General features: G+C 45.4%; 1 protein-coding gene across 3 annotated transcripts in view; it reads right to left on the minus strand.

Moving 5' to 3' along the window:
• Nucleotides 1-1,427: 1,427 nt before the first annotated feature.
• Rab23 (RAB23, member RAS oncogene family) overlaps nt 1,428-27,675 on the minus strand; it is a 28,353-nt gene continuing 2,105 nt past the window's right edge. For 2 of the 3 annotated variants that reach the window (XM_075980513.1, XM_075980514.1), the window contains exons 2-8: nt 25,661-25,757; nt 23,766-23,990; nt 21,158-21,243; nt 9,378-9,534; nt 7,583-7,665; nt 6,235-6,327; nt 1,428-4,626 (exon numbers count right to left, since the gene is read on the minus strand). In XM_075980513.1, coding sequence (XP_075836628.1) covers nt 4,487-4,626; nt 6,235-6,327; nt 7,583-7,665; nt 9,378-9,534; nt 21,158-21,243; nt 23,766-23,920 — 714 coding nt within the window. In that variant the 5' untranslated portion in view covers nt 23,921-23,990; nt 25,661-25,757 and the 3' untranslated portion in view covers nt 1,428-4,486. The remainder of the gene's footprint in view (nt 4,627-6,234; nt 6,328-7,582; nt 7,666-9,377; nt 9,535-21,157; nt 21,244-23,765; nt 23,991-25,660; nt 25,758-27,675) is intronic. The other variant, XM_075980516.1, reaches the window with a different exon arrangement.

Raw genomic sequence — 27,675 nt, forward strand, 5'->3', positions numbered from 1 at the left:
ACGAATCCCAGCTTCAGGACCTTGAGCGGCAGAGCGGCAGCAGTTCAGCAGGCTCAGACAGCGGCCCCGGGAAGGCCTGTCCCATCGTAGGAGGGGAGAGGATGAGGCAGATCCAGGGTCTACAGTAGAGTAGCTCATAAAATACAAACATCCTCCCCCGCCAAAGTGAGTACTGTGCACAGGGACACAAGTATAGGATAGAGTCAGTTCAGTTCCTCACCAGAGTGCTTGAACTTCACCCTAAAAAAGGGATCAGCTCCTGGATGTGGTGGTACAAGCCTCTCATCTCAGCCCTTGGGAGGCAGAGACAGGCAGACTTCTTCTAATTCAAGGTCAGCCTGGTCTACACAGAGAGTTCAGGCCAGCCAAAGCTACGTAAGAAGTTTCGTCTTTAGCAGCGACCAAAGTGATCCCACCCTTGTAGAGTTAATTTTACCTTTATAAAAATTATTATCACTATTTTATGTATCTGGGTGTTTTGCCTGAATGTAGGCCTGTGTCTTTGGAGCGTACTGGATCCCTCAGAACTGGCTATACAGGTGGCTGTGGGCTGCTATCAAACCTGGATCCTCTGCAAGAGCAACCAGTGTACTTGACCAATGAACCATCTCTCTAGCCTGATTCCCATTTAAAACTGGAAAGTAAGAAAGAATTTACCAGTCTCTGGAAGCAACCAAGTACCTGAACTAAAAAGCTCAGAAAAATCTGAATACCAAATATTTGCCTTTTTCTAGTGGCCGATCCTGAGAAATGATATTATATATATATCTAAAGGCCATCTATATGATGATGCTATTTTGAAAGCTTGGCAGCACAAGTATTAAAGAGACAAAATAAGGTCAAAACAACTGCAAATTTTGGAGGCAGCAGCAAGAGGGACACGGATGAGCTTAAACTTAGCTGTCCTCTGCTTGCACATGCTCACTCGATGGTATAAGGAAACGAGGTGAGGACAGAGCAAGCAGTTCTGCAGAGAATGGTGAACAGCCCACTCCACGTCTTGACCAGCAGGGGGCGCATTTATGGTTTAGATCCTGCATACGTGAGTGGCTGAGTGGGTTGTCTGACACAGTGAACTAAACTTCACAGGTATTTTACACCCGAAGATGGGGTAAAGGTGTTGGGGGCCAAATGCCTCAAAACCTGAAAATACCTTTAAAAGACTGGTAGTAGCCGGAAGGTAGTGTGCACTTCTTTAATCCCAGAACTCCCGGAGGATGAGGATATTAGTGCACAAAGTAGCTAAGTGAGAAATACGTGTGAGTTATTTGGCTATTTACTCCTTTTATTTATTATGAATGGTGTCATAAAGCTCTTGCTGGGGTGAACTCCCTTGTGTGGCCAAGGGTGGCCCTGCACTGCCACGGCACCCAGGTCCTTTGTGATCCACCCCACACTGGTGGTCCACATCACACATACCACACCAATTTCTAGCTTCGAAATGTTTTATTGTTTTGGTTATTGGAATTCATCTTTGTTGAAACTGTAATCAAGTAGTACATTTTTAAATTGATCCCAAAGGCGTAAGTACCACTCAATATGAATGCATACAAGTAGTTTTCCCAGTCAGATTTACAAAAGCATTATTTATTAGTAACAAAAATATAGAAGGGATTAAGTTTTTCCTCTGATCCAAAGATTTTATTTTGAAAATACCACTTATGAACCTCCTACTTTAGTATTCTGAGAGACAGCAGGAGAGGAGCAGCGGCAGCCGTCGTCTGGAGCCTGGCGCCGGGGCAGTTCAGACCCCACTGTGGTTTATTTACCTGTATGCAGATAACTCCATTTGTACACTAGCTTTCTCAAGTTTCATATGTGAAACCCTTAAGAGTAACGAGATGTTCATGTAACTGCTAAGGTGAACAAAGCCACCCAGTCACTGCATGGCTGCGGCGGAGGGAGCGCTCACCCTGTCGGCTTCTGCAGCCACTCGGCTAGAGATGCTCTATCGAGGTGTCCAGCCTCACTCCAAAGGTTAACAACACTCAGAGTCCAAGAGCACACGTCAGGGTCTAAGACATAGGCCGCCCCTCATCCTGCGTTATCAGCACCGCCTCACAGGCCACACCTAACTTCACTCTGCAGGGAAGGGCCGCGTCTCCTCACTGTGGTAGTGGTAGCTCGCGTTTGAGAACGTGCTGCCACTTTGAGCGGATAAAAAGGAAGAGTTCAACCTGTGTTTTTTGTACTGCCATATAGGGACTGCTTTATGTACTATTTAATTCATAGGCAGAGACTGGAAGAAAGAACCTGAGGAACTCTTAGATATGGCGATTATTCCACAGCTATGTGCCCGACACTAAACACTGGTGACGATGCAAAAAACGTAAACCGGGGCACAAATGGGCAGGGTTCTTTTTGTTGTCACCGAAGGGCTTCACCGGAATTTCGTATAAAGCTCTTAGAAGTCACAGTCACACAAGGGGACAATGTGAATTCTGAAGGCTTCAGAATTGAATACATGGATAAATTAATATTACTTGTGACTGATTTTAGACCGTCTATAAAAATACAGCAATGCAAAGTAAAAATTCAAATGTGTTACAAAGACTTCCATTAAAAAAAGATGAAGCACATAAAATTCTGTTACAAATATGAGGAAACAGCAGCCACCACCAGTCTGGGTCTATGTCATGAGGAGTACTGCACACCTCTCAGCCCACATTCGTGCCTAGGAGCAGAGCTTACAGCGCTCTCTCATGAATCCTCCCAATTCAACCCTGCCAATTAAAAATAACAAGGTTATTTGTCACCAAATACACTCTGTGCAAAAACCGAAGACTGTATTTGAAGAGAGAAAAAACACAACTCTCAGCGGGGACCTAGGTACCCTGGTTAGGAACCAGGGTCCCACCATTCTTCTCCCACTGCCAGCAACGGGAGTGCTAACAACTGAAACACAAAATAAACATCTTCACCACTGGCGGACGGATGATGGCAGATGGTTTAATGGGAAAGGCCAGTTTCGGTCTCGACCACAGAACAAGGATGCTCTACTATGCTCTCAACATTGGTCCAGGCGGGAGGAGGGTGGTATAATGGGGGTAAACTTAAAAACGGGGAGAGGAGAAAAAAAACAAGGGAAATGCATCAAATATTTATATATTCTGGACATATTTTTGTAAAAATAATAGAAAATGACATCATAGCACATTTTTCAAGAAAAATCGCTTTTATATACTTTAAGTCCTGTGAGAACCAGGGTGTGGAAAGGAGCTACTAATGCTTTATAAACAAAACCACTGATAAAGAATAATCAGTTTTTAAAAGAACTCATGAGATTATCTCTTTGGCAGGCGTGTCATCATCGACACACTGGGTCGTTTCTTTGCAGACACTCCCGTGCCAACATCTCTCAATAAGGTGCCATGGAAACCAAAGGCCACAGAAACTTTTAAGCGATAATCTTAAAATGCTATACAAGGTTTGTAAACAGAAGGATGATTTAGAGTTGCAAGGCTTCGAAAAATCCATAACCTGGCTCAGGACCAAAGACTACCTTTGTACATTCTGAAAAAATGGTTCCCTTCATCTTCAAAGTTCAGAGTTGGGGGGTCTCAGTCAGCAGCCAAAAAGCTAATGTGCACACTTCCCAGGATCTTCTGGGGGGCTGCTGTGGACCTGGGGATGTGGCTGACTCTCTCTCAGCACGAGCTCACCATCTTACAGTGGCCACAGAGAGGACTCTGCGGAACTCTCACTCAGGAGAGGCCCTGGCATTCAGATGTTTACACTCCCTTCACCGCCTTTAAAAGATGCCACAAATAAAAATTCTATAAAGCACTGTAAAAATTAGGGGGCTGTTTTGGCACACGGCACATTTAAGTCCAAGTGTGTTTTGTAAAATATGTCTTGAAGTTCTCGTGGGAGACCAGAAAGAGACACAATGTATAACTGGTTGTGTGCGTGAACTGCTTAGGATCACAGCCTTTCCCAGAGCACAGACCTCGTTTGCTGGAGCCAGGCATCTGCATGCACATCCACAACCCCTAACAGATATTCCACTGACAATACAAACGAGTGCAGGCGGACAGGCATCTGAGTTTTCCCTTCAGTACTTTCTTTACGCATTCAGAATGGACAGTTCAGAGAAACTAGACGACCAGTTCCAAGGAAGCAATGCTTGCTGGCCTCCCCTTGGGCAGCGAGGGAAACTGTTACCAATAGATTTAGATTTAGTCGTTTTCAACTTTGTTTTCAGCATTTTAAAATTCAGCAAAACCCGTTTTGACATGTCCTAGGTGTCCCTTCAAAAACAGGAGAAGCTTCGTCTAATGTCAAAAACTAGAATGAGTCCACAAGGCGGTAACTTTCCAGTAGAGGTCTCGATCTACATTCTGAGAAGCGCTGCAGGGCAACATTACAATGTCAGCTTTCAGAGCGAGGTGCAAGGTCCGACCGCTAAGGCTCTAACCCCGTGACGCCACCGGGTGCGTTCCTCAGTGAACTGCAAATGCAATTCTGCTCTTCTCCCTGAAGCAGTTTAGGGTATACTACAGCTGCTAAAAGGATTTCTGGTTTTCTTGGTCCTTTGTTTGTTAGGTCTAAGATTGATGATGTCTCCACCGTTAAGGGTACTTGAATTCTGACCCAAGTGGCTTCCAACGGACGTGTTGAAGACACCTGTATAAATTACGGAAAAACAGAGTAACTGATACACCTCAAAGTCACCTGTCATAGACATATTATTTATTAGTAAAGTCCGACACATAATCAAGTGCCTGCAGTTGTTTGCATTTTTGTTACACTAGAACAGAAACATGCTAAGCAAGCAGCCCAGCTTTGTTAGGTCTGTGCTGCCCTGGGCTGCCCATCTCCATCCCCTCTGCATCCTGAGGCTAAAATACCATAAGGGATTGGCCTACAGGCAAAGCGACAAGTGAACGACAGAGAAAGCTATCATATCTCCGATTTGAAATGTGCTCTGCACCAAAGGGAACCTCGAACTTATGAACTGCTGAGCATCAATTCACACGAAACTCTGGGCATGGATACCACAAGGAGACAGAACCCAAGACCAGGTAGTTCCTGCCCACGAGAAGCTGCAATCTAATAGGCGATATACAACACACAGTAAAGCTGCAGGACAACATATCGTTTGGGTTTTGGTTTCTGGAGATGAGGACCCTTTATGTAGCTTAGGCTGGTTCTTCTTTCACCAGGCCCAAGCAAGACAAACTGTTCAACGCCAGTGAGTCCACACAGACCCACGTATGGTTCAAAGGAAGGGCCAACTGCACCACTTCCTAAGGCAGGAAGAACTGTGTAAAAAGGTGAAAGTGTGTTCAGCAAGCCACTGAGGCTAAGACAGCAGTGCATATAGCCCAACACAAAGCCTTGGCTTATCCTTAAACTTATTTAAGATATGGGAATAATTTCTGTACGTCAACTGCACGGTTCTCAAGCACGGACTCTGCCAAAGGGTGGAACAAGCCTACACGTCCAGCCTTAGATTTCATTCTGCGGGAGGAAAGGCCTAGGTCAGTGCGAGCTTCCTACACAGTCCCTGAAGAATGAATGCATCCTGACATTAGATGGGAGGGATCATTTCTCATAGAATAGGAAAAAGAGAGCACTGGGCATGCTCAGGAAAGAACTCTTTGGGAGTCAAGAAATTGGATGCTTACAGAACGGTGGGGCAAGAGAACAAGCCCCGCCCCCCAACACAAACACAGGAAGAACCAATTCTAAGTAAGGGAAAAGAAGCCAGAAGCCAGTAAAGGTCTCCATGAGGATTGATGTGCATGGAAGGAGGGAGGATACAAGAGGATACAAGGTGCTCAACAGAGGACACAGAAGCCTGGAGTACCAAGCACGGCTCTCATCTCTGTGCAGGCAGAGATCCAAGGTCAGTTACAATGAAAAGACGTGAACAACAGTCTTCAGGAATGGCCACGCTTTTGCTAGTGTCTAACATCCAGCAGAAAAGATCAGTAACAAGCAGCAGGATGGGGGGGGGGGAAGGCAGGAGAGCGTGACAGACTCAGAAGAGAAGCTGTGGAGCCTGTCCGTGTAAGCAAGGTCTTCTCAGAAGTACTCACGTGTCTGTTGTCTGCTGTGTGAAACTCAGCAGTGGGAAAACTCTTAACAAGGCAGTGAATAGATGAAATAGAACAATTTCATCTGAATAGTTTCAACTCAGACTTTTTCAAAGAAATGAGCACATTACACATAGAAAAGGTAAACACAACACAACAAACGGAGGAAGTGCTGAAATTCCCAAGCACTTACCGATTTTGTTACTACTTGAGTGTGTCTGCTCTGGCTCTTCAATTACTTGCTGTTTGAGTTTTTGTAGATGTTTCTCAGCCAAATATTTAAAAACTAGAATAAACACAGATATACAGTATGACTATGCAAGTAAACCAATCTTCATATTGCAATATTTATGCTTACTACATAAATTTAAAATTACATTAGAAGCATACAATTTAGCTCAAAATTCAACTTTTAAGAATTATTTGAGCAGTATGCAGAGTGTGTCCAGTGAAGAGCTGGAAGCGTGTGCAAGGGTATACAAGTGTGTGCATTTGAAAACCTTGGATCAAGATGAATGGTCCAACTAATACCTGGACTCATTCCTTTCTGCTTTTGTTTTGAAACAAGGCTCAGGCTGGCCCGGATTCCTGCTTTGACTTTCTCAGTGCTAGGACAACAGGCACCAACCATACCCCGCTTAAATGAGTTCAGTCCTCAAAGAAATATCCACTTTTTTCGGCTGAAGAAAACTATGCAGAATAAAGACACAAACCACAATCCAGCTGCAATCTAAAATGAAAAATCCAGAATGAGAAAAATCTCAAAATTTTCTTTAATCTTACTTTCTTTTGTTTGGCTTTATGAGACAGGATTTCTCTGTATGCTTGGCTGTCCTAGAACTCACTTTGAAGACCAAGCTAGCCTTGAACTCAGAGATCTGCCTGCCTCTGTGTCTCCTGAGTGCTGAGATTAAAGGTGTGCACCAGCACTGCCCAGCTGACCTTATTTTATTAAACTAGAAAATATTAAAGAAATTTTGCTGTCTGATGGGAGTCTCTACTATGGTGGAATAATAAAATAATTCAGTAACTTCTAAGAGACATGCGGAAGAACTACATAAATGTATATATTCACACTTCCACTTAGCTTTTCTTTAGAATGTTTGTCAGCTATTTACTCTATGTGCGTGGCACAAGTGTGTGGGGCTGGAAGACAGCTTGTGGGAGCTGGATCTCCCTCTCCTCCCGCTCTGTGGGTTCCAGGGACTGAACACACTCTTAGAGCTGACAGTGAGCACCTTCATCTGCTGGGCATCTTGCTGGCCCAACGGCATAGATTTTAGGAGAAAGAAAACAAAAACAGGCAAGAAGTAGACTACTAAAAACCTCAAGCATTTCTAGAAGGGTAAGTAACAAGTAATCACAAATATTAGGGAATAATCACAGACCCTGGAACAGAATACCTTCAAAATTAACAATGCAACAAGAAGAAAATTTTCTTCTTAAATTGCTTTGAAATCCAACTTCTAAGCATGACAGAAACAGCATTTAAAACCCCCACAAACTTCTTGCTGCAATATGCTGTTAAGGATGCACTTCACCTTCGTTCACATTGAGGTCTTCCTTCACAGACGTCCTGTAGAACCTCAGCTTCAGCCTTTTGGCCAGGGCCTCGGCTTCCTCACTGCACATCAATGGAAACAAACAAACCAACCAACCAGTGAAGGTGTCCGCTGAGAGGGTCTTCTGAAGCTTTCAGTGTATCTAATGAGTAACACTGGAGCGTGGAGGCGGGGAGGGGTGGAGGGGTGCAGGCTCCCTTCTGAAGAAGCCTGGCCCGGCAACCCCCTAACTACAATGCACGGAGCACTGAGTCTCAATGCTTGAGCTTGAGCAGGACTGCCATCTCTACTGCCATGTGGGACAAACACCAACCATTTCCCTTAACTCAACAAAATGCATTTCTACAAAGTCACAAAGCAATTATTCTTTACTTTTCTTCAGAGAACATCTCAATCTGGGGGCCGGAGACATAGCTCAATTGGTAGAGTGCTGGCATAATGTCACAGGCTGTGAATTACACATTTCATAGATAGACAGACCAGTCAAGAGTTCAAAGCCATCCTCAGTTACAAGAACTAGAGGCCATTTTTATTTAAATGAGACCATTTAAAAAGATTATTTATCTTTAACACTACTTGAATTTATTACACTCTAAGTTGCCTGTTTTACTCTCATTGCCAAAAGCTAAAGAGAGCACATTAATGGTCACATCAGTAAGAGTGAATTTTAGTCTCATGAGGGCTCTTTTGTTTGTAGATTTGTCGGGATTGTAGCCACCCTGCTCCACAACGACTCCCTGTGGCCCCAGACTCCTGCCATGCCTTCCCTGTGTGGCTCTCCCCACCCTGTAACCACGGTTGGCCTATGTCCTGTCAACACTTTTGAGTGCCCTCCAGGAAATGGCTGCCCCCAAGTGAGAGAGCCGCCTCAGAGTGGCCCTCCACCAGGTGTGCAGGACCCAAGACAGCCCAGCATACACAGGCTGGGCCCACCTGCATAGGGAACGACCTTACACCAGCCTAGGCCACAGAGTGACAAACACTCTCCAAAAGCAAAGCAAGAAGAGAAGGAGAGAGAAAAAGTAAAAATAAAGCAAAAGTGTTTAAAAGCTATCAAATATTATTAATAATGAAGAATGGGTATGTGTAGATAAAATTACCTGGATAACTAACTAAAATATTTGAGGGGATGAAGGGATGGCTCCACGGCTAAGAGATGACTTGGGACACAACCATGAGGACCAGAAACAGCTGGGTACGGGCTCATATCCACCTGAAATCCTACAACTGCTGGGAATAAAGACCGGAGAATCACTGGTGCTTGCTAACTACTAGTCTTTGTTTTATTTTGTTTTTTTCAAAAAGGCCAGAAGTGGCTTCCATGTTTATGGAGAGACCCTGGTTCAAATAACATTGTCTACATCTGAGGGAACTTATCTTCTCTAGCGCCATCGGCACAGAACATCTATCTACCATAAACACTAGACACCTGGAGATCTAGAGATGCTCTTCTCTCTTCCTTGCTCACTTTTTAGTTTTAGTTTTATGTTGACGGGGCCTTCCTGTGCAGGCTGCACCTGCCTCAGCCTCCACAATGCTAGAATCTAGGTGTGTACCACGTACGAAGCTGCCGCACGAGTCCACCTATTGGCACCTGTGGCAACCTGTGGAGTTCTTTTCAGGTGAGGCCACAGGTTTTTACTTCCACCACAGAAAGAATTTCAGGACAAGTCAGTATGAGAAACGTTTTTAACAGATTTAAGCAAGAGGGCTGGGGACACGCACAGGAAACAGGAAGAGCAGTGGGAGGGGCAAGAATTATAAGTCGTCTTACTTTTTGATACAAGAGTCGTCCAGCAGATCAATCTTGTTTTGGACAAGCACAGTTGGTAAATCTCCAACTTCCGCTACTACTTTTTCTCTCCAGCTGGAAATTGCCTCAAAAGATTCCCTGTCTGTGGTCGAAAACACAAGCACACAAGCCTGGGCTCCTGTAAGATCCCAAAAGGAAACTGTTACCAGGTCATCTAAGCAGCTGTGTAGGTTACAGGCAGCTTCCACCCACTCAGATGGATTTCCAGCAGACCAAGACTGAACTCCCACTTCAATAGTCTGCTTAAACTCCAGCGGAGTTTCTAACTAAAAAGCACAGGCTGTTATGAAGAATGAACAGCCAAGTGTCACACTCCAACTGAGCACGGCATAGCTAAAACATTACAAAGCATGGCGTAATTCCCACTGAGAGGCAGCAAGGGCAGCAGGCTAAGCGGGAATGACAGGGTGGTGAGATCTGTCACCTGCCTATAGCACAGACCTCAGAAAACTCCAAGAAAGCAAACGACTTATATTCAATTTGTTTACTTTCTTCAAAATTCTATTATTTTAGTCAGAATATCAGTGATTGTCTTAGGCTTACCACTGCTGTGATAAACACCTGACCAAAATAAACTTGGGAAGGAAAGAAGTTAATTTCACTCACAGTTCATTATTAAGAGTAGTGAGGGCAGGAACCTGGGGGCAGGGGCTGAGGCAGAGGGGTGCTGCTTACTGGCTTTCTCAGTCTACTTTCTTAAAGAATCCAGGACCACCAGCCCAGGGATGGCGCCACTCACAGTGGGTGGCTCCTCCCCATCAATCACTAACTAAGAAAATGCCCTACAAGCTTGCCTATAGCCCGATCTCATGGAGGCATTTTCTCAATTCTCCCTCCTCTTCAATGGCTCTAGCTGTGTCAAGTTGACTAAGACTAGCCAGCACGGTGTTCCAAAATAAATATGCTAAGCCGTGTCCTGAGCCCACACACTCACACCATGTGGCCTCACGGTCCTTCTGACAGAATTGTGGCTATCAACTGTCACATTAAGCTAACGCCATCTAAGATTGCAAACAGAGTGGGTGTGATGGCACACACCTTCAGGCCCAGCACTAGAAAGCATAAGCATGAACACTGCAAGTTCCAGGCCAGCCTGGTCTACAGAATGAGACCCTCTCTCAAAACAGTAAATAAATAAGTAAACGAACAAACAGCAGCCTCCTGGAAAAAGCAGTGACTCCACCTTAACTACTGCACCCTGGTGACAAAGCAGGTGATAAAGATGTCAGGTCCCAAGTGCTCCTCTCCCCCTCCCCACCAGCAGTGCTGGTGACAAAGCCTAAAAAGCACTGTGACAGGGTAGGTGAAAGGATTGCCACCGGCCTAAAGTCAGCATTGCTCAGGAGCCACCCCAGCAGTCACCCCTTGGGCAGGGCGTCTAGCTCCCAGTTAACCCTAACAGCCTGGAACTGCTCAAAGCCCACCTTGCTGACTATACAAAATCAGCTGCTGTGCAGTGGCTCCACTCTGCCCTTGCTTACAAAGTCGTACAACAGGCTCAAGAGAATCTTCTGGAACCGCATGTTTTATTTCACTCCTTCCAGGTCCCCTCGTGAGTTTCCTTCTAAGATTCAAGGCCCTCTTGAGCTACCAGGACATGGTAAGACCCAGCAGTAACTGTCTCCGCTGGAGTGCACAGTGAGGAACAGGACGAAGAAAAGGCAGCTGTGTGTTCCTATTACAGACGGTGAGAACCCAATAACCACCCGCCATCAGCGAGCCCTGAGGCCTGGACCTACAGAGAAGTAAAGTGACAGTCACATTACTATAGTCACTGAGCAATGGAATTTGCTTGAATTGTAACACACACTAAAACTACAAATAAAGCACTAATCGGTTAAGAATATACCTTGAGACAGTTATTTTAAACCTAAAATTTTATATCCAACCAAAGGACATTTAAGTCTAAGGAAATGGGGTGCTTCTGGGTATATAAGATTACAGACTCTTAAAACTAAAAACCTCGGAAGAACTATAAGATAAAAATAAAAACGGCAGCAGATGCTTCTGAGGCAGAGCAGAGAAACAGGAAAGGAGCCCCTCTCAGGAGTGCAGCGAAGCCTCTCCGGCAGGGAGCTAACCCCCAGCACACGTGCCCCAAGGGCGATGACACAGAAACTGTTTCTTTATGCAGTGTCCCCAACTAAGAATGCTAAAACAGCAACAAAGTAAGGCCCAAGCCTATGCCCTCTTTTGGTAAGACCTCACATCTGTAGGGGGTATTTTCTGGAACCTCAGAAAAGACTAACCCCATTTCCTGCATCTCTGTGACTCACAGGAGCCATCCTGTGATCTTGTGGGTTCCTCCATGAAGACCATGAAGACAGCAGCTAAGCCTCCCAAGAACAGATGCCGCTTTTATAAAGGCAGTGGAGCAAGACTCTTCAGGAAGCCCGCATCCGTGCTCTTGTCTTTTTTCCCAACTCTGTCCATACCCGCTCATCCTGAAATCCTTTCTACCATGTGGTCAGAGATCTGGTTCTGTCTGAGGACAATGCTGCCGGACAGGGTGGAGCAGTACCTGCACTCCCACTTCTGCTAACTGTGCCCTATAAGCCCAGAAGACAGAGAAAGAAAGAGCCAAGAAAACACAGCCTTCCTCCAGCTGTGATAGGTGGGCAGAGGCCAAGGGGTGTCAGAGGACAGGAAGATGTAATGTTGATGCAGCAGCTGAAATGGCCTGGGAGTAATTGAGCAATTGGTGGACACTGGCCCAGGCAGAGCCCCTACCTGTGTCCCCCTCCCTGTGGGACAGCTGCAGGTCTGTTCTGTGCACATCACCGGTTTCCCAAAACCTCAAGCAGGTGCCTCAAGGTATGTATGTTTATATTGGTGCTTTCTTGTTTCTGTGAGGCCTTGGTTTCTTAGGGCATTCCCAAGAGGACCTGGCAAATCCTTCGGCTTCCTAAGGCAGACCTACAAGGTTCTTTAAAGGACTGGCCCCACCTTTCCTACAGTGGTAATTAGTTTGTGTTCAGTATAGTAGCCTCAAGCTACTGAAGCTCCCCAACCTGTGACCCCCACCCCTAGTCTTCTACTTCTTTCTAGCATCAAATCCCTAATAAGTCACTGGGTGGAGCTCGAGGAGAAACTGTTGAAGTTTTCAAAGACAACATAATAAAAAACTGTCGAGTCGCAGGAGAAAACTGGAGGGAAGGAAAGCGAGAACCAACACTCCCAACAAAAGCATAGTCACCAACACTAAGACTGAACAAAGCCAATCCTAACACCAACTTTAGTCCTGGAGAAGAGAATAAGCAGATCTTCAAGCATGGTGGTTCACTTGATAGTGAGCCCCAGACCAGACACGCTTAATCTCATGGGGATATGGACAACAGAACCGGAAGGGTAGTGACTGACCGGCTCCTCTGCTCGGGGTGTCTGGGGCCCTTCCCACAGACAGGCTGGAACTGGAACTGGCGTGATGGACTCCAGGTCTTGAGCAGCTAAGCACAGCCATGCCGTGTCCAGAAGTCAGGGAACACAGCCCTCAGCCCAGGCTGCCTGCTCTTAACTATTTCCCGCCCTTCACAGTGAAGTTTCCTGCACTCTGGCTGTGATGATCAGCCACACTGAGCACTCCCTCCATTTATGATGTCTATATTAACCACCACCCACTAAAAACACACGCAGCTTCTGACTGTGGTTGACAGCCACACAACCTAAGGATACAGGCACAAATAATCAGAAGCCATTTGATAGCAGACCATTTAACAAATTAACAGTAGGTTTCCAAGGACCTAAGGTCTCCTCAGTCACGGGCTTCTGACTAGGTTTATTGTACTAGGCATGCGATCGCTCCTGTGAAGCAGTTCAGCATTCACTCAGAAAGAAGTTGGTCACTCCCATAACCATCAGGCTTCTACTGTTCCAGTGGGCACATGCTGCAGGGGTGGCTGCCGTATCCACTGTTCCAGTGGGCACATGCTGCAGAGGTGGCTGCCGTATCCACTGTTCCGGTGGGCATGCTGCAGGGGTGGTATCCACTGTTCCAGTGGGCACATGCTGCAGGGGTGGCTGTCGTATCCACTGTTCCAGTGGGCACATGCTGCAGGGGTGGCTGCCGTATCCACTGTTCCAGTGGGCACATGCTGCAGAGATGGCTGCCGTATCCACTGTTCCAGTGGGCATGCTGCAGGGGTGGCTGTCGTATCCACTGTTCCAGTGGGCACATGCTGCAGGGGTGGTATCCACTGTTCCAGTGGGCATGCTGCAGGGGTGGCTGTCGTATCCACTGTTCCAGTGGGCACATGCTGCAGGGGTGGCTGTCGTATCCACTGTTCCAGTGGGCACATGCTGCAGGGGTGGCTGTCGTATCCACTGTTCCAGTGGGCACATGCTGCAGGGGTGGTATCCACTGTTCCAGTGGGCACATGCTGCAGGGGTGGCTGTCGTATCCACTGTTCCAGTGGGCACATGCTGCAGGGGTGGCTGTCGTATCCACTGTTCCAGTGGGCACATGCTGCAGGGGTGGTAGCCACTGTTCCAGTGGGCACATGCTGCAGGGGTGGTATCCACTGTTCCAGTGGGCACATGCTGCAGGGGTGGTATCCACTGTTCCAGTGGGCACATGCTGCAGGGGTGGCTGCCGTATCCACTGTTCCAGTGGGCACATGCTGCAGGGGTGGTATCCACTGTTCCAGTGGGCACATGCTGCAGGGGTGGTATCCACTGTTCCAGTGGGCACATGCTGCAGGGGTGGCTGTCATATCCACTGTTCCAGTGGGCACATGCTGCAGGGGTGGTAGCCACTGTTCCAGTGGGCATGCTGCAGGGGTGGTATCCACTGTTCCAGTGGGCACATGCTGCAGGGGTGGCTGCCGTATCCACTGTTCCAGTGGGCACATGCTGCAGGGGTGGCTGTCGTACTGTAGCACATGAGGTCCACTGCTGAATGGGACGGCCGATGTCTTTTCTCCTCTAAGAGCCTGCACAGTGCCTTTGAGCCCCTCAAGAGTTAGCTATCTCGGAGTTTCCTGGTCAGCAGAGGCTGACTTCTTCACGGCTTTTATCCGAAGGGAGTGCAGCTCTCAGCAATAAGGTCTTACCATTTGGAGATGGTGGGAAACCCTTGGAAATGGCAACAGCCTGAGTTGTTTTCAGTACCTCTGCGGCATCTCTGACCTCAGGGAGATATCTTGTGTCTGGCACTGGGATGTGCAGTGATAAAATTCCCCTGAGGGCTTACAGAACAAAGGGATGCCTTGTTAAACTCTGCACCACGGAAAGGCTGGAGGATCTGGCCGTGGTCAAGCCCATCTTTCCCACAGATGCCCTTGTCACCTCAGCACATCCATTCACGGCCCAAATTATCAGCTTCCGGACAAAGACACCTACTAACCCTTGCCATCTTGAGACAAGGCTAATGTGTAATTACTGTCAAAGGCCTGGACATCTCAAACCTGTAAGAAAGCGAACAAAAGGAACAGCAGCCCTGAGAGACCCTGAGAGAAAACACCAGGCTGGAATACAGCAGCTCTGGGGGAATCTGGAGTTTTTCCTTTTCTGTTAGGAATTACCTTGGGAGAAAAGAGATAATTATTAACCATGAGGAAGCAAAGGCTGTGCTGGGTACCAGAGCTACCATCTGCTTTCAATCCCACATGTTTAAAACTTTCCCCTCACAGTAACTAAGGTCAAATGGAAGAAGTTTCTAAACTCTCCATAGTTACCTTAAGACAAACCCTGCAAATTCTCAATTGGAGAAACAACAGGGGATCAGCTTTTCTGTTGGTTATTGTGTCCCTGTCCACTGTTAGGGCATGACTAGTTCCTTCTCCCAAAATGGAGAGATGATTATAAACCGGGAGGATACAGAAAACCTCTAATGTCTCCACACCACCTATGAAAGAGTCAGAAGATCCCTACGAAAGGAAACTGACAGGCTTCATTCAGAAGAACCATAGGAATTGTGGGCAAAATCCTCAAAAGACACAGGATGAATAAGATCAGCTACCCTGGCTAAGATAAGTAAAAGCAGATCTAATATAAATGATGCCCTTTGAGGAAAGAAGCCCTAATGGGAACCAAACCCTCCATAGAAGCCCGGCTTGTGCATGAGCTCCAAGCCATAAATGAGTCAAGCCATCGCTCACCAGCCAGTGGAGCCAGTTAGCTTTGTTATCTAACCCGCCTCCAAGAGCAGCCTGTTTCGCAATGCCAGATCTTTGCAGTGTCTTTTGTAGTTACTCCGGAGAGTCAAACCGTCAATATCTGTTTGCCTTCATGTGGGAGAATCAGCAATATATGCACACTGTGATGCCACTGTGATGTGACACTTGACGCCCCACACACTTTTCTCGAATTTTTTTTTTTTTTTCCAGACAGGGTTTCTCTGTGGTTTTGGAGCCTGTCCTGGAACTAACTCTTGTAGACCAGGCTGGTCTCGAACTCACAGAGATCCACCTGCCTCTGCCTCCCGAGTGCTGGGATTAAAGGCATGCGCCACCACCGCCCGGCTCTCAAATTCTTAAATCTGATTTACAATGTTTTCATGAGTTTATTCTGACACAGTCAACGACCTGGCCGTGTTCTCCCCCACAAAGTAACTCCCAGAGATGTGCTTTTGTTACAGTGACTAGCTAAGAAGGGTCATAAAGGGTCAAATATAAGACGAAGTTTTTCTAACAGGAAGATGAACACCTGGTTACACAGTGATTTCTTAAACCTCTTGAGCTGTACTTCTGCTATCGTAAGAATTTTCTTACCCCTAAAACAAAAGCAAAGCAAAACAAAACCCAAACAATTAAGAAGATTCCTAGGACTAATTACTTATTAATTGTTCAACTCTGTGTAAACTTAAAAAGGAACAACCAGACACCATACAGCTAGACCTGAAGAAAAAGGCAGAAACTGACACCTACCAAGCCCTGAATTAGAGCACCTCAATTTTCATTCATGAGAAACTAACAGGGAAACTACAGCCTCTTAGTAAGCTAGGCAGCAACAAGACCAGGTAGCTGGACACACCGCCCTGTCTGAGGGCCGTCCTCTGCCACTGCTGCTCCAGGACAGCAGCTGAGGAGGTCCCTTTCCCTCTCCTGCACCATGCAGCTGAGGAGGTCCCTTTCCCTCTCCTGCACCATGCAGCTGAGGAGGTCCCTTTCCCTCTCCTGCACCATGCAGATGAGGAGGTCCCTTTCCCTCTCCTGCTCCATACAGCAGCTGAGGAGGTTCCTTTCCCTCTCCTGCACCATGCAGATGAGGAGGTCCCTTTCCCTCTCCTGCACCATGCAGATGCCCATCACACAAAACTTCTGCAGAAGTCACATTACTCAGGAGTTGCCTAAAAATGTGTTAGATTTATTTTATGTGTATTTCCGCATGCTCACGTGTATTTATGTGTATGCATGTACGTATGTGCACGATATGGATGCTGGTGCCCTTGGAGGCAGAACTGTGTGTCAGATCCCTGTGACTGGAGTTACTGATGGCTTTGAGTCTGATGTGGATGCTGTAACTGCTGAGCCTCCTTTCCAGCCCTTAATTGTTCAGGTTCTTATGACACTCTTCTGCTCGCATCCCCAGATGTCTCCTGGTGCACTGCATCTCTCTCAATCCTCTCCTTGCTCCTCTTATCAGATGAACTAGACGGAGAAACAGGGCTACTCAAATAACTGATACACATACTGAAAACATCTGCTGGAAATGCAAAATTATTTTATTTATGAGATGAACAAGGATATTTAATTACTTCCATTCTTGACATACTGAGAGTACTCATTGCCTCAGCTGCTCATTGCTCAAACTGCTAAACTCATTGTCTTAATCAGAGCATGCCATTTACCAGAAAACAAAACAGCTAATGTTTATACAGATTGTAGCAATGCACTTGGAGTGGTACATGACATGTTACAGAACTATTTCCAACTTCCTCTGGCCAGCCTATTAAAAACAGTCAACAAATCTCAATTAGTAGATCCCAGCCATTTGCCCAGTTACCCACTATTAAAAAATCAGGACTTTCTAAAACAAACAACAAAGAAAATGCAGGCTGGAAGAGCTGCAAAAACAGCTTCACTATATGCAACCACACAGAGGGAAGAGTCCAGCCAGGTCATGATGACCACTCTACTTCTGACCTTCTTAATGCCGAGGTTAAAACAACAGTTGGAGTTTGTGATTTAGTACAATGCACTGTAAAAGCCCATGTTCCCTGATTAAATGAAACTTCACATACAGTTAGCTAGGATTAGAAAAGTATTAACTACACAGCCCACATGCTGCCAACAGGAAACAGAGAGACACTACTACAGAATGACCCCTCCTGGAGCCCACCTCCCTCTGTGTAAAATGAGAACTAAGACGCTGTTATGCTCACAAAGCCTCTCTCACGGGTGTGCCTTCTTGTTCCTGCCCACATCAGAAATACTGGTATGTGAGGGAAGGACAATTCTGCTAAGAAGAAATTAAAAGGGCTGTATTGTCATCTGACGTCTTCTGTAATGTGACTTCCTCTGATTGGAATCTGGTTCAATATTAAGATAACAGGACAAACCAGGCTATTATTCACAAATAAGAGTTACAATAGCAGCTTAGATACTAAACACCAGTCTCTTCTAAAATTAGAGCTAGCCACTCCACATGGGGTAAGCTACAGAGTCAAACTGGATGGAAAATTGGAATTAAAAGATAATGAACTATTTCAAGTGTTCCATGAAGTATCCATGACTGCAGACAAAGGGGAAACATATAATTAGTCTAACTGAGGGGTGTGATGACACATACAAAGGATTTTTTTTGGTTTGTTAGGGTCTTTCCTCACCTTGCTACCTTCACTTCATGAAGCCCAACTGATAATTACAGTATTCCTGTTACATATCACATGTAATATAGTACACAGTATTCCTATTATATAACATACGTAATATTATGTCAGATACAGAGGACCAAAAAAAAATGCAGCTCAGATAATAAGGTTAATAGATTTGCTATGATCCAGGAGTTTTTTCCTTAACGACTTTACCTGGCATACTTTTCTCTTTCTCTTTTTTCTTTTTTTGAGACAGGGTCTCTCTACCTAGCCCTGGCTGTCCTGAACTCACTATGTAGACCACACTGGCCCTGAACTCGCAGGGATCTCCTGCTTCTGCCTCCAGGGTGCTATGACTAAAGGCTCTGCCACCATGCCTGGGCATTCCTTTCTCCTAAAGGTTGCTTTTTTGCCTCATCTAGATGAGATGCTAGGAACGAGCATCCTAGTGATGGGAGACCTTCAATATTTAATAAAACATTTGACCCTTGCCACGTGCACAAAGAGGGGACTGTGGCCATGATTCCAGAAAAAAAAGCCGTGACTACCAAGGCAGACTTGCTGATCTTCAACGACATGGACAGGGTGGAAGGCTGCAAGTTGGAGCCAAGTCATCTTGGCTCTCTTCAGCCCTTCCATGCCACTTACTGGCCATCTCTGTACATACTCGAAATTGTGGCTATGAGGTAAATCCCTGGGAATGTTTGGACAGATTCCTAGCTCCTACTAGCCCCAAATTCAAGAATGCTTGCTGTCAGCATCTTAGCCTGTATCTCGCCCACTCTGTAAACCTGCCTGCCTGATGTTCTCCCACAAACCTGGAAAGTATGATTTACACTTTTCCTTCTTCTTGTTACTTCACGAAACCAATGCACATCAGAACCAAGCAGGACCAACCTGGATCTGTGTTCCTGGGCCACGCTCACTCGTATGCGGCTCCAGGACCAACCTGAATCTGTGTTCCCGGGCCATGCTCACTTGTATGTGGCTCCAGGACCAACCTGAATCTGTGTTCCCGGGCCATGCTCACTTGTATGTGGCTCCAGGACCAACCTGGATCTGTGTTCCCGGGCCATGCTCATTCGTATGCGGCTCCAGGACTAACCTGGATCTGTGTTCCTGGGCCGTGCTCACTTGTATGTGGCTCCAGGACCAACCTGAATCTGTGTTCCCGGGCCATGCTCACTCGTATGCGGCTCCAGGATAAACCAGCTCTGCTTACTTTGAGGTGAGGGCTGTTTCTGTACTGTCACCGCCTAGTACAGACATCCACAAGCTGCAACGAGGAACTGTTTTCTTAGCTAGAAGGGGACAACCCTCAAACTCATAGATATTGGCCTGCTTCTGTCTCCTGGGTGCTAGAATTAAAGGCATATACCACACCAGCTACGATCTTAAATCTTAATAGCTAAAGACTACGTTACTTTCAGATTGCCATATTAATCAAATTAATACACCTTGTTTGGAAGTGCTTTTCTGTTTTCAGCGATCTTAGGGAATCCCAAGTGACCACAGAGGGATGCTGAATAATGCACTGCTCAGATATAAGCTCAGCTGCTGCTGCTGTGTCTTCCTTGATTGGGTCTGTCCTGTGACAAATGCTCGCCTGTGGAATCTACAACAGAAGCTGAAACTACTGCAGGACCACCAATTTCCTACCCTCCTTGCCATTTTAACAGAACCTAATGAAGAGTTAGTTACATTATTAAGATGGACCTTTAACAGGATTCTATTTATAAACTTAAGGACATTTTAAGTTAAAATGATATATTGACAGAGACCAAAGCTATTTAAAGCCTTTTTAGCCAAGGGAAACAGTAGAAAGTAATTTAAACATCATGTTTAGAATGTAAGCAACATTGTGTGCTTTTTTTAGTTCTGGCAAAGAACAAATTTTATAAACATAATAAAGAGAAACAGTATGATTGTGGTTACCTAAAACTACTGAAGTAGAGAGACCCAGTGGTTAGTGCTGTAATCTCAGTACCCAGGAAGCTGAGGCAGGAGAATCTAACAGTATATGCGAGGCTCCAATCCCCAGCAGCACCAACAAATAAAATAAAACAGCACAAAATAAAAAAGGTAAAACCTGAGTCTTATACAATTATGGAAAGAAAATAAGCCAGATGCCAACATTATCTGGAAGAAGCCATGAAAGGAGCTGATGGGCCAGTCCCTGCTGATCCTGTCTCCATGGCCTATAGGTGTATTATGACTTTAAGGTGGGACAATCTGTCTATAGCACAAAGCTTTGTTTCTTTACAAGACCTTTAAAAGGATACTGAACTAGAGTTTTTGAAAATTCTCTATTACCATTTTTTTTTTTGAGACAGGTCTCTCTATATATCCCTGGATGGCCTGAAATATAGACCAGGCTGGACTCAAACTTCCCATAGCCCTCTTGCTCTGTCCCTGGTTCTGCCTCCTTCGTGCTGAGGTGACAGGTGTAGTCGCCACAGCTGGTCAACACTCTCCCGTCAAGCTGCTGTTATTCCTGGTTCTGGGTACTGAGCGCGGCTCAGTGCATGCTAGGTGAGCACTGCAACAAAGGACTACACTCCACCTATTTTATTCTTAAAGAGAATCAAATAAAAAACAAAGTGTGCAGGTGGGTACTGTCAATCTGACACAAACCTAGACACGTCTGGCAAGAGGGAATCTTAGCTGAGGAAATGCCTCCCTCAGACTGGTCTGTAGGGCATTTCTTATTTAATGACTGATGTGGAACAGCCCAGCCCACCGTGGGCATGTGGTCCTGACGGCAAAAGAAAGTGGGCCACTAAGCAGCATTTCCTCCACGGACTCTGCCTCAGTTCCTACCCTGACTTCCCTCTGTGACAGAGTATGACCCGAGCACTGTAAGATGAAACAACCCGTTTCCTTCCAAAATTACTTTTAGTCATGGTGTTTATCACTGCAACAGAACCCGAACTAAGACATTAAAAAAGCATGGTCCTTCATCTAGCCAAGAGGAAGTTTCGTATTTTACCTCGATAGTACGCCTTTGTTATTGCATCAAATTCCTCCTGACCTGCGGTGTCCCATAGCATTAGCCTGACATCTTCATCGTTAACTCTGAAACAAGAGATGAATTAGTCCATACAAGATGAAAAAGATTAATGTACATTTTTATTTTTCAAACCAAAAGTCTGAAAGCTCTGTGGTTCGTTTCACTCTGAAAGTCAGAGCAAAATAACTCTGAATAGGCTCCCCAGTATTGAAGGTAGAGTGAAGACACTACACTGTCTGCCATAGTGGCTGTAAGACCAGCAGAACTGGGAAAGGGGAATCCTTGGGTCAGGTCATTTTCTCCTCTTACTAGACCAGTCTAAATGGGGTTTGGTGCCCTATCGATGGGATGAGAACAGGGAAGGAAGAAGTATGCTTGGCAGACCTCACTTTGTCGTGTAGCTGATGCTCACCTCAGGAGCCGTGGTTTATCTCTATGTGGTGCTGGAGATCACACCTAGCACCCCTTGCATGCTGCTCAATGCTAGTCATATGCTTTACCACTGGGCTATGCCCTCTGCTTTCAAATGTTATTGGGGATATTAAATATTATCAAATACAAAGCCTTCCTATTTCTGGGGACAATATAAGGTCAGGTTCCTGAGCGCCATCTCGGATGCATTCCTGTAATCCCAGTACTGGATTCTGAGGCAAGATAACTTTGAACTTGTGTTATGTTAGTAGACATTATCTCAAGACAGAAAAGGAACTACTCGTTCTTTTTCATTAATTGGTCAACATCTAACCTTGTTTTATGTGTTTCTACTTAAAGATACCTTATTATATGGTAATTCATAGAGCTCATGCCCAGCAGTAGAGCGAGCATTGTAACTCCTGTATGAACACTGATCTAACATGGTACTCTTCTCATAGGGCACAAAAGCCTTCTTGCACTCAGAAGCACCACACAGAGCTGCAGCAGTACAGCTGGAGGCCATGTGTGACAGCCAAATCACCAGCATGAAAGGAGAGCGTGAAAACGTGCACTCCACCAAACAAAGCAGGACGTGTTGATTGTACTCGGGCTAGAACAAGGAGCAGCACCTTGGCTGGCACAGATGGGAAAGTACATGCTGGACAACTCCCATGTTTTTGTAGCTCCCGTCCATCCAGTGAGTGACCACAAAAGCAGTGACTCTGCGGCTTCAAGTAATTTTTAGCAAGGAGGTGAATTTGCAAACAAAGAGCCTATGAGTAAGGGCAGGAAACGGCTCAGTGGATAAAAGCAGGCACACACTACCCTTACAAAGCACCTAAGTGCCGTCCCAGACCCATGTCGAGCGGCTCACAACTGCCTGTAACTCCCGCTCCAGGGGACTGGTGTCTCTGGCCTCTGCAGGCCTCTGCATTCATGGGCACATTCCCGCTCACCAGCACACAGTTAAAAATTAAATAGTTTTTCGAAAGCCTATGAATAATAAAAAATCAATTAATATCCAAAATATTAATTTTTATTTCAGGTACAAGTACAAAATACAAATATCATCAAGACAAAACGAGTCCTCTTAAAGTACGTTTTAAGGCAGCAAAGATGGACAGAAGCATTCCAGGCAGAAGAGAATCAACGATGACCACTATCTCTGCTGCAGTTGGTAAGTGGGCAGCGAGTCAGTACAGCCCAGAGGAGCCTGGAGGGTCTCTGTTGGTGAGTTAAGAGTCCCGTTGGGTTTCCTGAAACAGGGCTTCCTTCTGTGACCAAACTGAATACTCCTAAACCCAGCTGCTTTTATTTCTTTAGGATAAAGGTGTATTATTGCATCTCTGACTTCTGTCTAGTGTTGTTCAGTTTTTTGAAGGAAACACCAGGTGTAGTGGTGAGCAAATATAATTTTGGACACTTAGAAGGTGGAGGCCAGTCTCTGCCGTGAGCTGAGAAAGTTCAAGGCCATATTCACCTACTCAAGACCCTGACTCAAAAAAAATAAAATTTAAAGAAAGAGACAATCTAAATAAAAGGAGCCTCTCAAGTGAAAAATTATAAGATAGCTGAAATGTTCCTTCTAAACAACACAGCACAGAAAAATCAGTGAAGGGTCGGTTTGTTTATCGTATCCCAAGGTGTCACTAATAAGACATACAGAAGGGAGAGGGGAAGGAGTAAAGAGGAAAATGGAAAACATTAGAGGAACGTGGCAAGAAAATGAGAGCCAAAGATTAAAGTATATGATAAAACAAAAACTAAACAAACAAAACAAAACCCCGAGAACTACCTCAGGCCTGGCGTGAGGCAGACACCTAAAATCTTAGCACTCAGGAGGCCAAAGAAGGAGATGAGCAGCTGGAAAGCAGCGCGAGCTACAACAGAAAGAACCTGCCTCAGAAACAAAACTAAGGGCCAGGTACAGTAGCTGAAGCCTGTGTAATCCAAGTGTCTAGGAGGAAGAAGGAAGAGGAGCAGGAGCTCAAGGCCAGTGTGGGCATTAGAAGGCCTTGTTTAAAAAACTGAACAGAACAAACCCAACAGCACTAACTGCTTCGTGAGCCACTGCCACTTGTGCCTGGCTTGGACAGCAAAGCAGGTTCTCATGCCAGTGGAGTCTTAGACACTCTACAAATCAGAACCAAAGGATAAAATGCCAAGTACATACTGAATCTGTCGCTCCAGAAAGTCAACACCAATGGTTTTCTTGTAGTCTTTTGTAAAAATGCCTTTGCAATATCGCTGAATCATACTGGACTTTCCAACTGCCCCATTCCCTACGACCACCATCTTGATGGCTACTTCCATATCTTCCTCCAACATTTTTGAAACAGAAGCGGTTTCTGGATCAGCTCTAATTCCAGGTGATCAGATCGTCTCTGCAAGCCTATAACTTAAGTAAAAGTATTTTTATCAGGAAACAATCACATTACATTGTAATAATCTGTCAAAGGCTGAGACTCCCAATCCGCCCTTTTCCTGTTAACCTCAGAAAGGTAAAGACTGATATCTTATCCGCACAATCCTTTTAGAGACAAAGACTTGGCATTGAAGTTGTACAATTGAATTTATTACTTAGTCTCTTCAACACTCAGTTTCCTGGCAACAATATCCATCTCACAGAGTTGTTGACCAAGGACACGTGTAAAAACTTTAGCAACGTGTGAGTTACACATGCAAATACACATTTCACGTGATACAATCCCACAGGGTGTAATAACAAATGGATTATTAGAAACAAAACCAGAGAACGCTTCTCAACCTTAGAGGCACCTTTTAAAGAAACCACCCCAAAGAAACGTTTTGTGCAATGATGTATAGTCAGGTGTCACACCGAGCTCTTGGTTAACTGTTTCAGCGCTCACATTACAATGAGTGTCACACAAATTATCTGATGCTACAGATTCTTTGGTTTGAGACCAGTTATAGTTTACGAGGTAACCACTGTAATAGAATATGCATACTTCACATTAAAAATACAAAGTCAATTCCTGTAGTTCTTAAAAACGCCATGTCTACTTGGCTATTTTATATCGACTCCTATAACGGAAAACCCATCACTACATAGACTAAACCTGAAATGCAAGAATATATCTAAGGCTTCAGACTCACCCTAGGTAGTTAAAAGACTAGCATGGTCCTAAGAATCTTCTAGAAGTACTTCTAAGAAGATCTAGCCATACATAGTCAGAAACTTCACAGCAGTAGCCTTTGAATCTAGTTTGGAAGAGAAGCACAAGCTGGGCCTGGCGGTGCAAACCTGCAATCCAGCACTCAGGAGGCAGCGGAAGGAAGACCATCACAGGTTAAAGGCAGCCTGCTCTACAGTGAAAACGTCTCAAAAACAGAAGAGTACAAACAAGAAAAACCAAGAGGCACACAGGGCCCATCTTGGGCTTCCCTTCCAGAAAGATGCTTGCGCTGCCACCTTTGGTTCCACCACTGCCCACGCCTTTCAAGGCCACACTTCCCTGAGACAGACAACCAGAGTGAGGCCAGCTGTGCTCCGTATGGGCTCCTCTTTGCACTGGGCTCTCCAGCAGAGCAGCAGCAGGCTGGAGCTCCAGCCTCCAAATCCGTTTGCAGGTGTCAACCGGATACTGAGCTTCTCTTCAGCCTTCCCAGGAATTTCCCCCATAAGCCTCTTGCACTGCTAATTCCATCTTGGCATTGCTTCTCGAAGAGCCCAGATGGATACGCTCCCCCACTGGAGTTTATAATCAAGTAAATGTTAGAACCAGGAGCCTATGCTAGTGCCTCTGGACTGTGGCTGATGCCGGAACCGAGAAAGACTTTAAAGGGCGGTGATGTTTGGATCCTGTGCTCTGAAAATGTGATTTCAGGGCTCTAGGATGAAACCAAGACTTCATCTAGCAGCCTCTGACTACCCTGGAGCTTCGGTATCCAGAATGCTCAAGAGCACAGCCAAGGCTAACAGGAGCGGCGGCAAAGCCATTGTCTCAGCCCTCATGAGGCTGACTGAGGAGGGCCAGGCCAGTGTGGGCTACACAGTGAGATGGCATCTCGGAAAACAAAAGTAACACTACAAACTACAATTCTTACCAAGATCTGGCCTTGTTCATCTAGCTGTACTGCACCCTGGCTCAGTTTTAGGACATCAACTTTCTCTGCTCCACCTCCCAATTCTTCACCCTAGAAGCTGTGAAGTTCCAAAAAGAAGAAAAAAATTGATAAAGTCTACAACAAAATTCCAGCAACAAAAACCTTGAATTTTAAAATAAAAAATTAAATTTTGTCCTTTAAATATATATATATATATATATATATATATATGTATGTATATATAGGTATGTGTGTGAGATATATATATTCAGCCAGGCAGTGGTAGTGAAAGCCTTTAGTCCCAGCATTCAGGAGGCAGAGGTAAGTGGATCTCTGTGAGTTCAAGGCCAGCCTGGTCTACAGAGTGAGTTTTAGGATAGCCAGGGCTACACAGAAAAACCCTGTCTTGAAAACACACACACACACAAAGTCTCTCAGACTCTGTTACACAAATGGCTCAACAGTTAAGATGCACGCTTTACAACCATGGAACCAACCCTGAGATCCCAACCCTGGGTAACAAAGTTGGGTGTCTCTCACATAGCTATAATCCCAGATACAGGGAAATTGAAGACAAAAGAATTTCTGGGGCTTGCTGACTTACAGCCTAGCCAAGAAAACAAAAGTCCCGGGTTCAGAGCGAGATCTCGCAACGTTACAGGTGGAGAAAGATGCAGAAGCGCACCTGATGCCCTCATCTGGCCTCCGTGCACGCACACAGACACCGGAACAAGCACTCACAAGTACATAAATACACGTGTATACAAACAAATAAGGAATATAAATACAGATACTGTAGAGACACTTTTGTTCCATTGTCCAAGTGTAACTAAAACCTCTGCACATCATATAAAGTGCACATAGGCCTCTGACAAACAGAAAGGACAACTGGCTATAGGCTGCAGATACAAGGAACAAAACAACAGTGAATGTACTTTGAGTTCTTTTTATCTTTTACTTCTCAAACTACATTATGAAGAAGTCAAATAACCAACCAACAAACAAAAAAATCTCAATGAAAGGCAACTCTCTTTAGCCAAAGGGCCAGGAAAGAGGCAGCTGAGCAAAAACCCAAGACAGAAAACACCCTCATGATGACACTGTGTACCAAAGGACAGCTTACCTCTCCAAGGGGAAGAAAGCAGGTTGTCCCTTTCCACCCACATAACCACCACTGCATCACTAGAGACCACACGGGGAGGTGGGATGCCCACTCCACCCACCTCGCTTCTCACCACCATCACATCTCCTTTTCTGGAGGAACGTCAGAGGCCTATCAGAAAGCGTCAACTTCCACCATCCCTCAGAGGCCATCTTCCCATCCAGTGCAGTGTTAGTGGGACCTCACGAGGAACAGTACTACAAAGTGCCTCTCCTCTTCCCAAGCAGTAAACCTGGCGGGCACCATCATGGGTGCCTCCTAATGGAGGATCCCTTTCCACCCTCAGTTTCAGTGGAAGACAAGTCTTAGCCAAGAACGATGCATGGAAGAATCAGAGTTTGCACGTGAACATTCTAACTAACTACAACACTAGACAGAGTTACTAGACAGAGCAAACGGCAGAATGGGAGAACAAAAGAAAGGGGTAAATTTGATCGTGCAATAGAAAATATCCAATATGAACAACACAGCACACTGAAGTGAATAAAGACAGAGCCTCAAAGACCCTGAGAAACAGAATTCAACGCTGGTGTCACCAGAGTTATGACAAGAAAGGAGCAAAAGGGTGGGGACCCTTTCTCAAAAGCAAATAAATAGATACAAACACTTGTTTCAAACGATAACGAATAAGGAAGGCAATGAATAGCCAAGACAGTGACGAGGAGAAAAGAAAACACTTTCAAAATCCGTTACCTGACATAACCGGTATCTAGAGCGTTAGAAAGAACCCTCAGGCTCAACACAAGAGAATGCAGTCAAGTTAAAACAAGCAAAAGCTGCAGACAGTACACGCAAGACTGTGCGTGGCACATGAGTACACAGACATCCAATGACTGTGGCTATTAGTTGAAGG

This window comes from Microtus pennsylvanicus, chromosome 7 (assembly GCF_037038515.1).
Source record: "Microtus pennsylvanicus isolate mMicPen1 chromosome 7, mMicPen1.hap1, whole genome shotgun sequence".
NCBI classification, from domain to species: Eukaryota; Metazoa; Chordata; class Mammalia; order Rodentia; family Cricetidae; genus Microtus; species Microtus pennsylvanicus.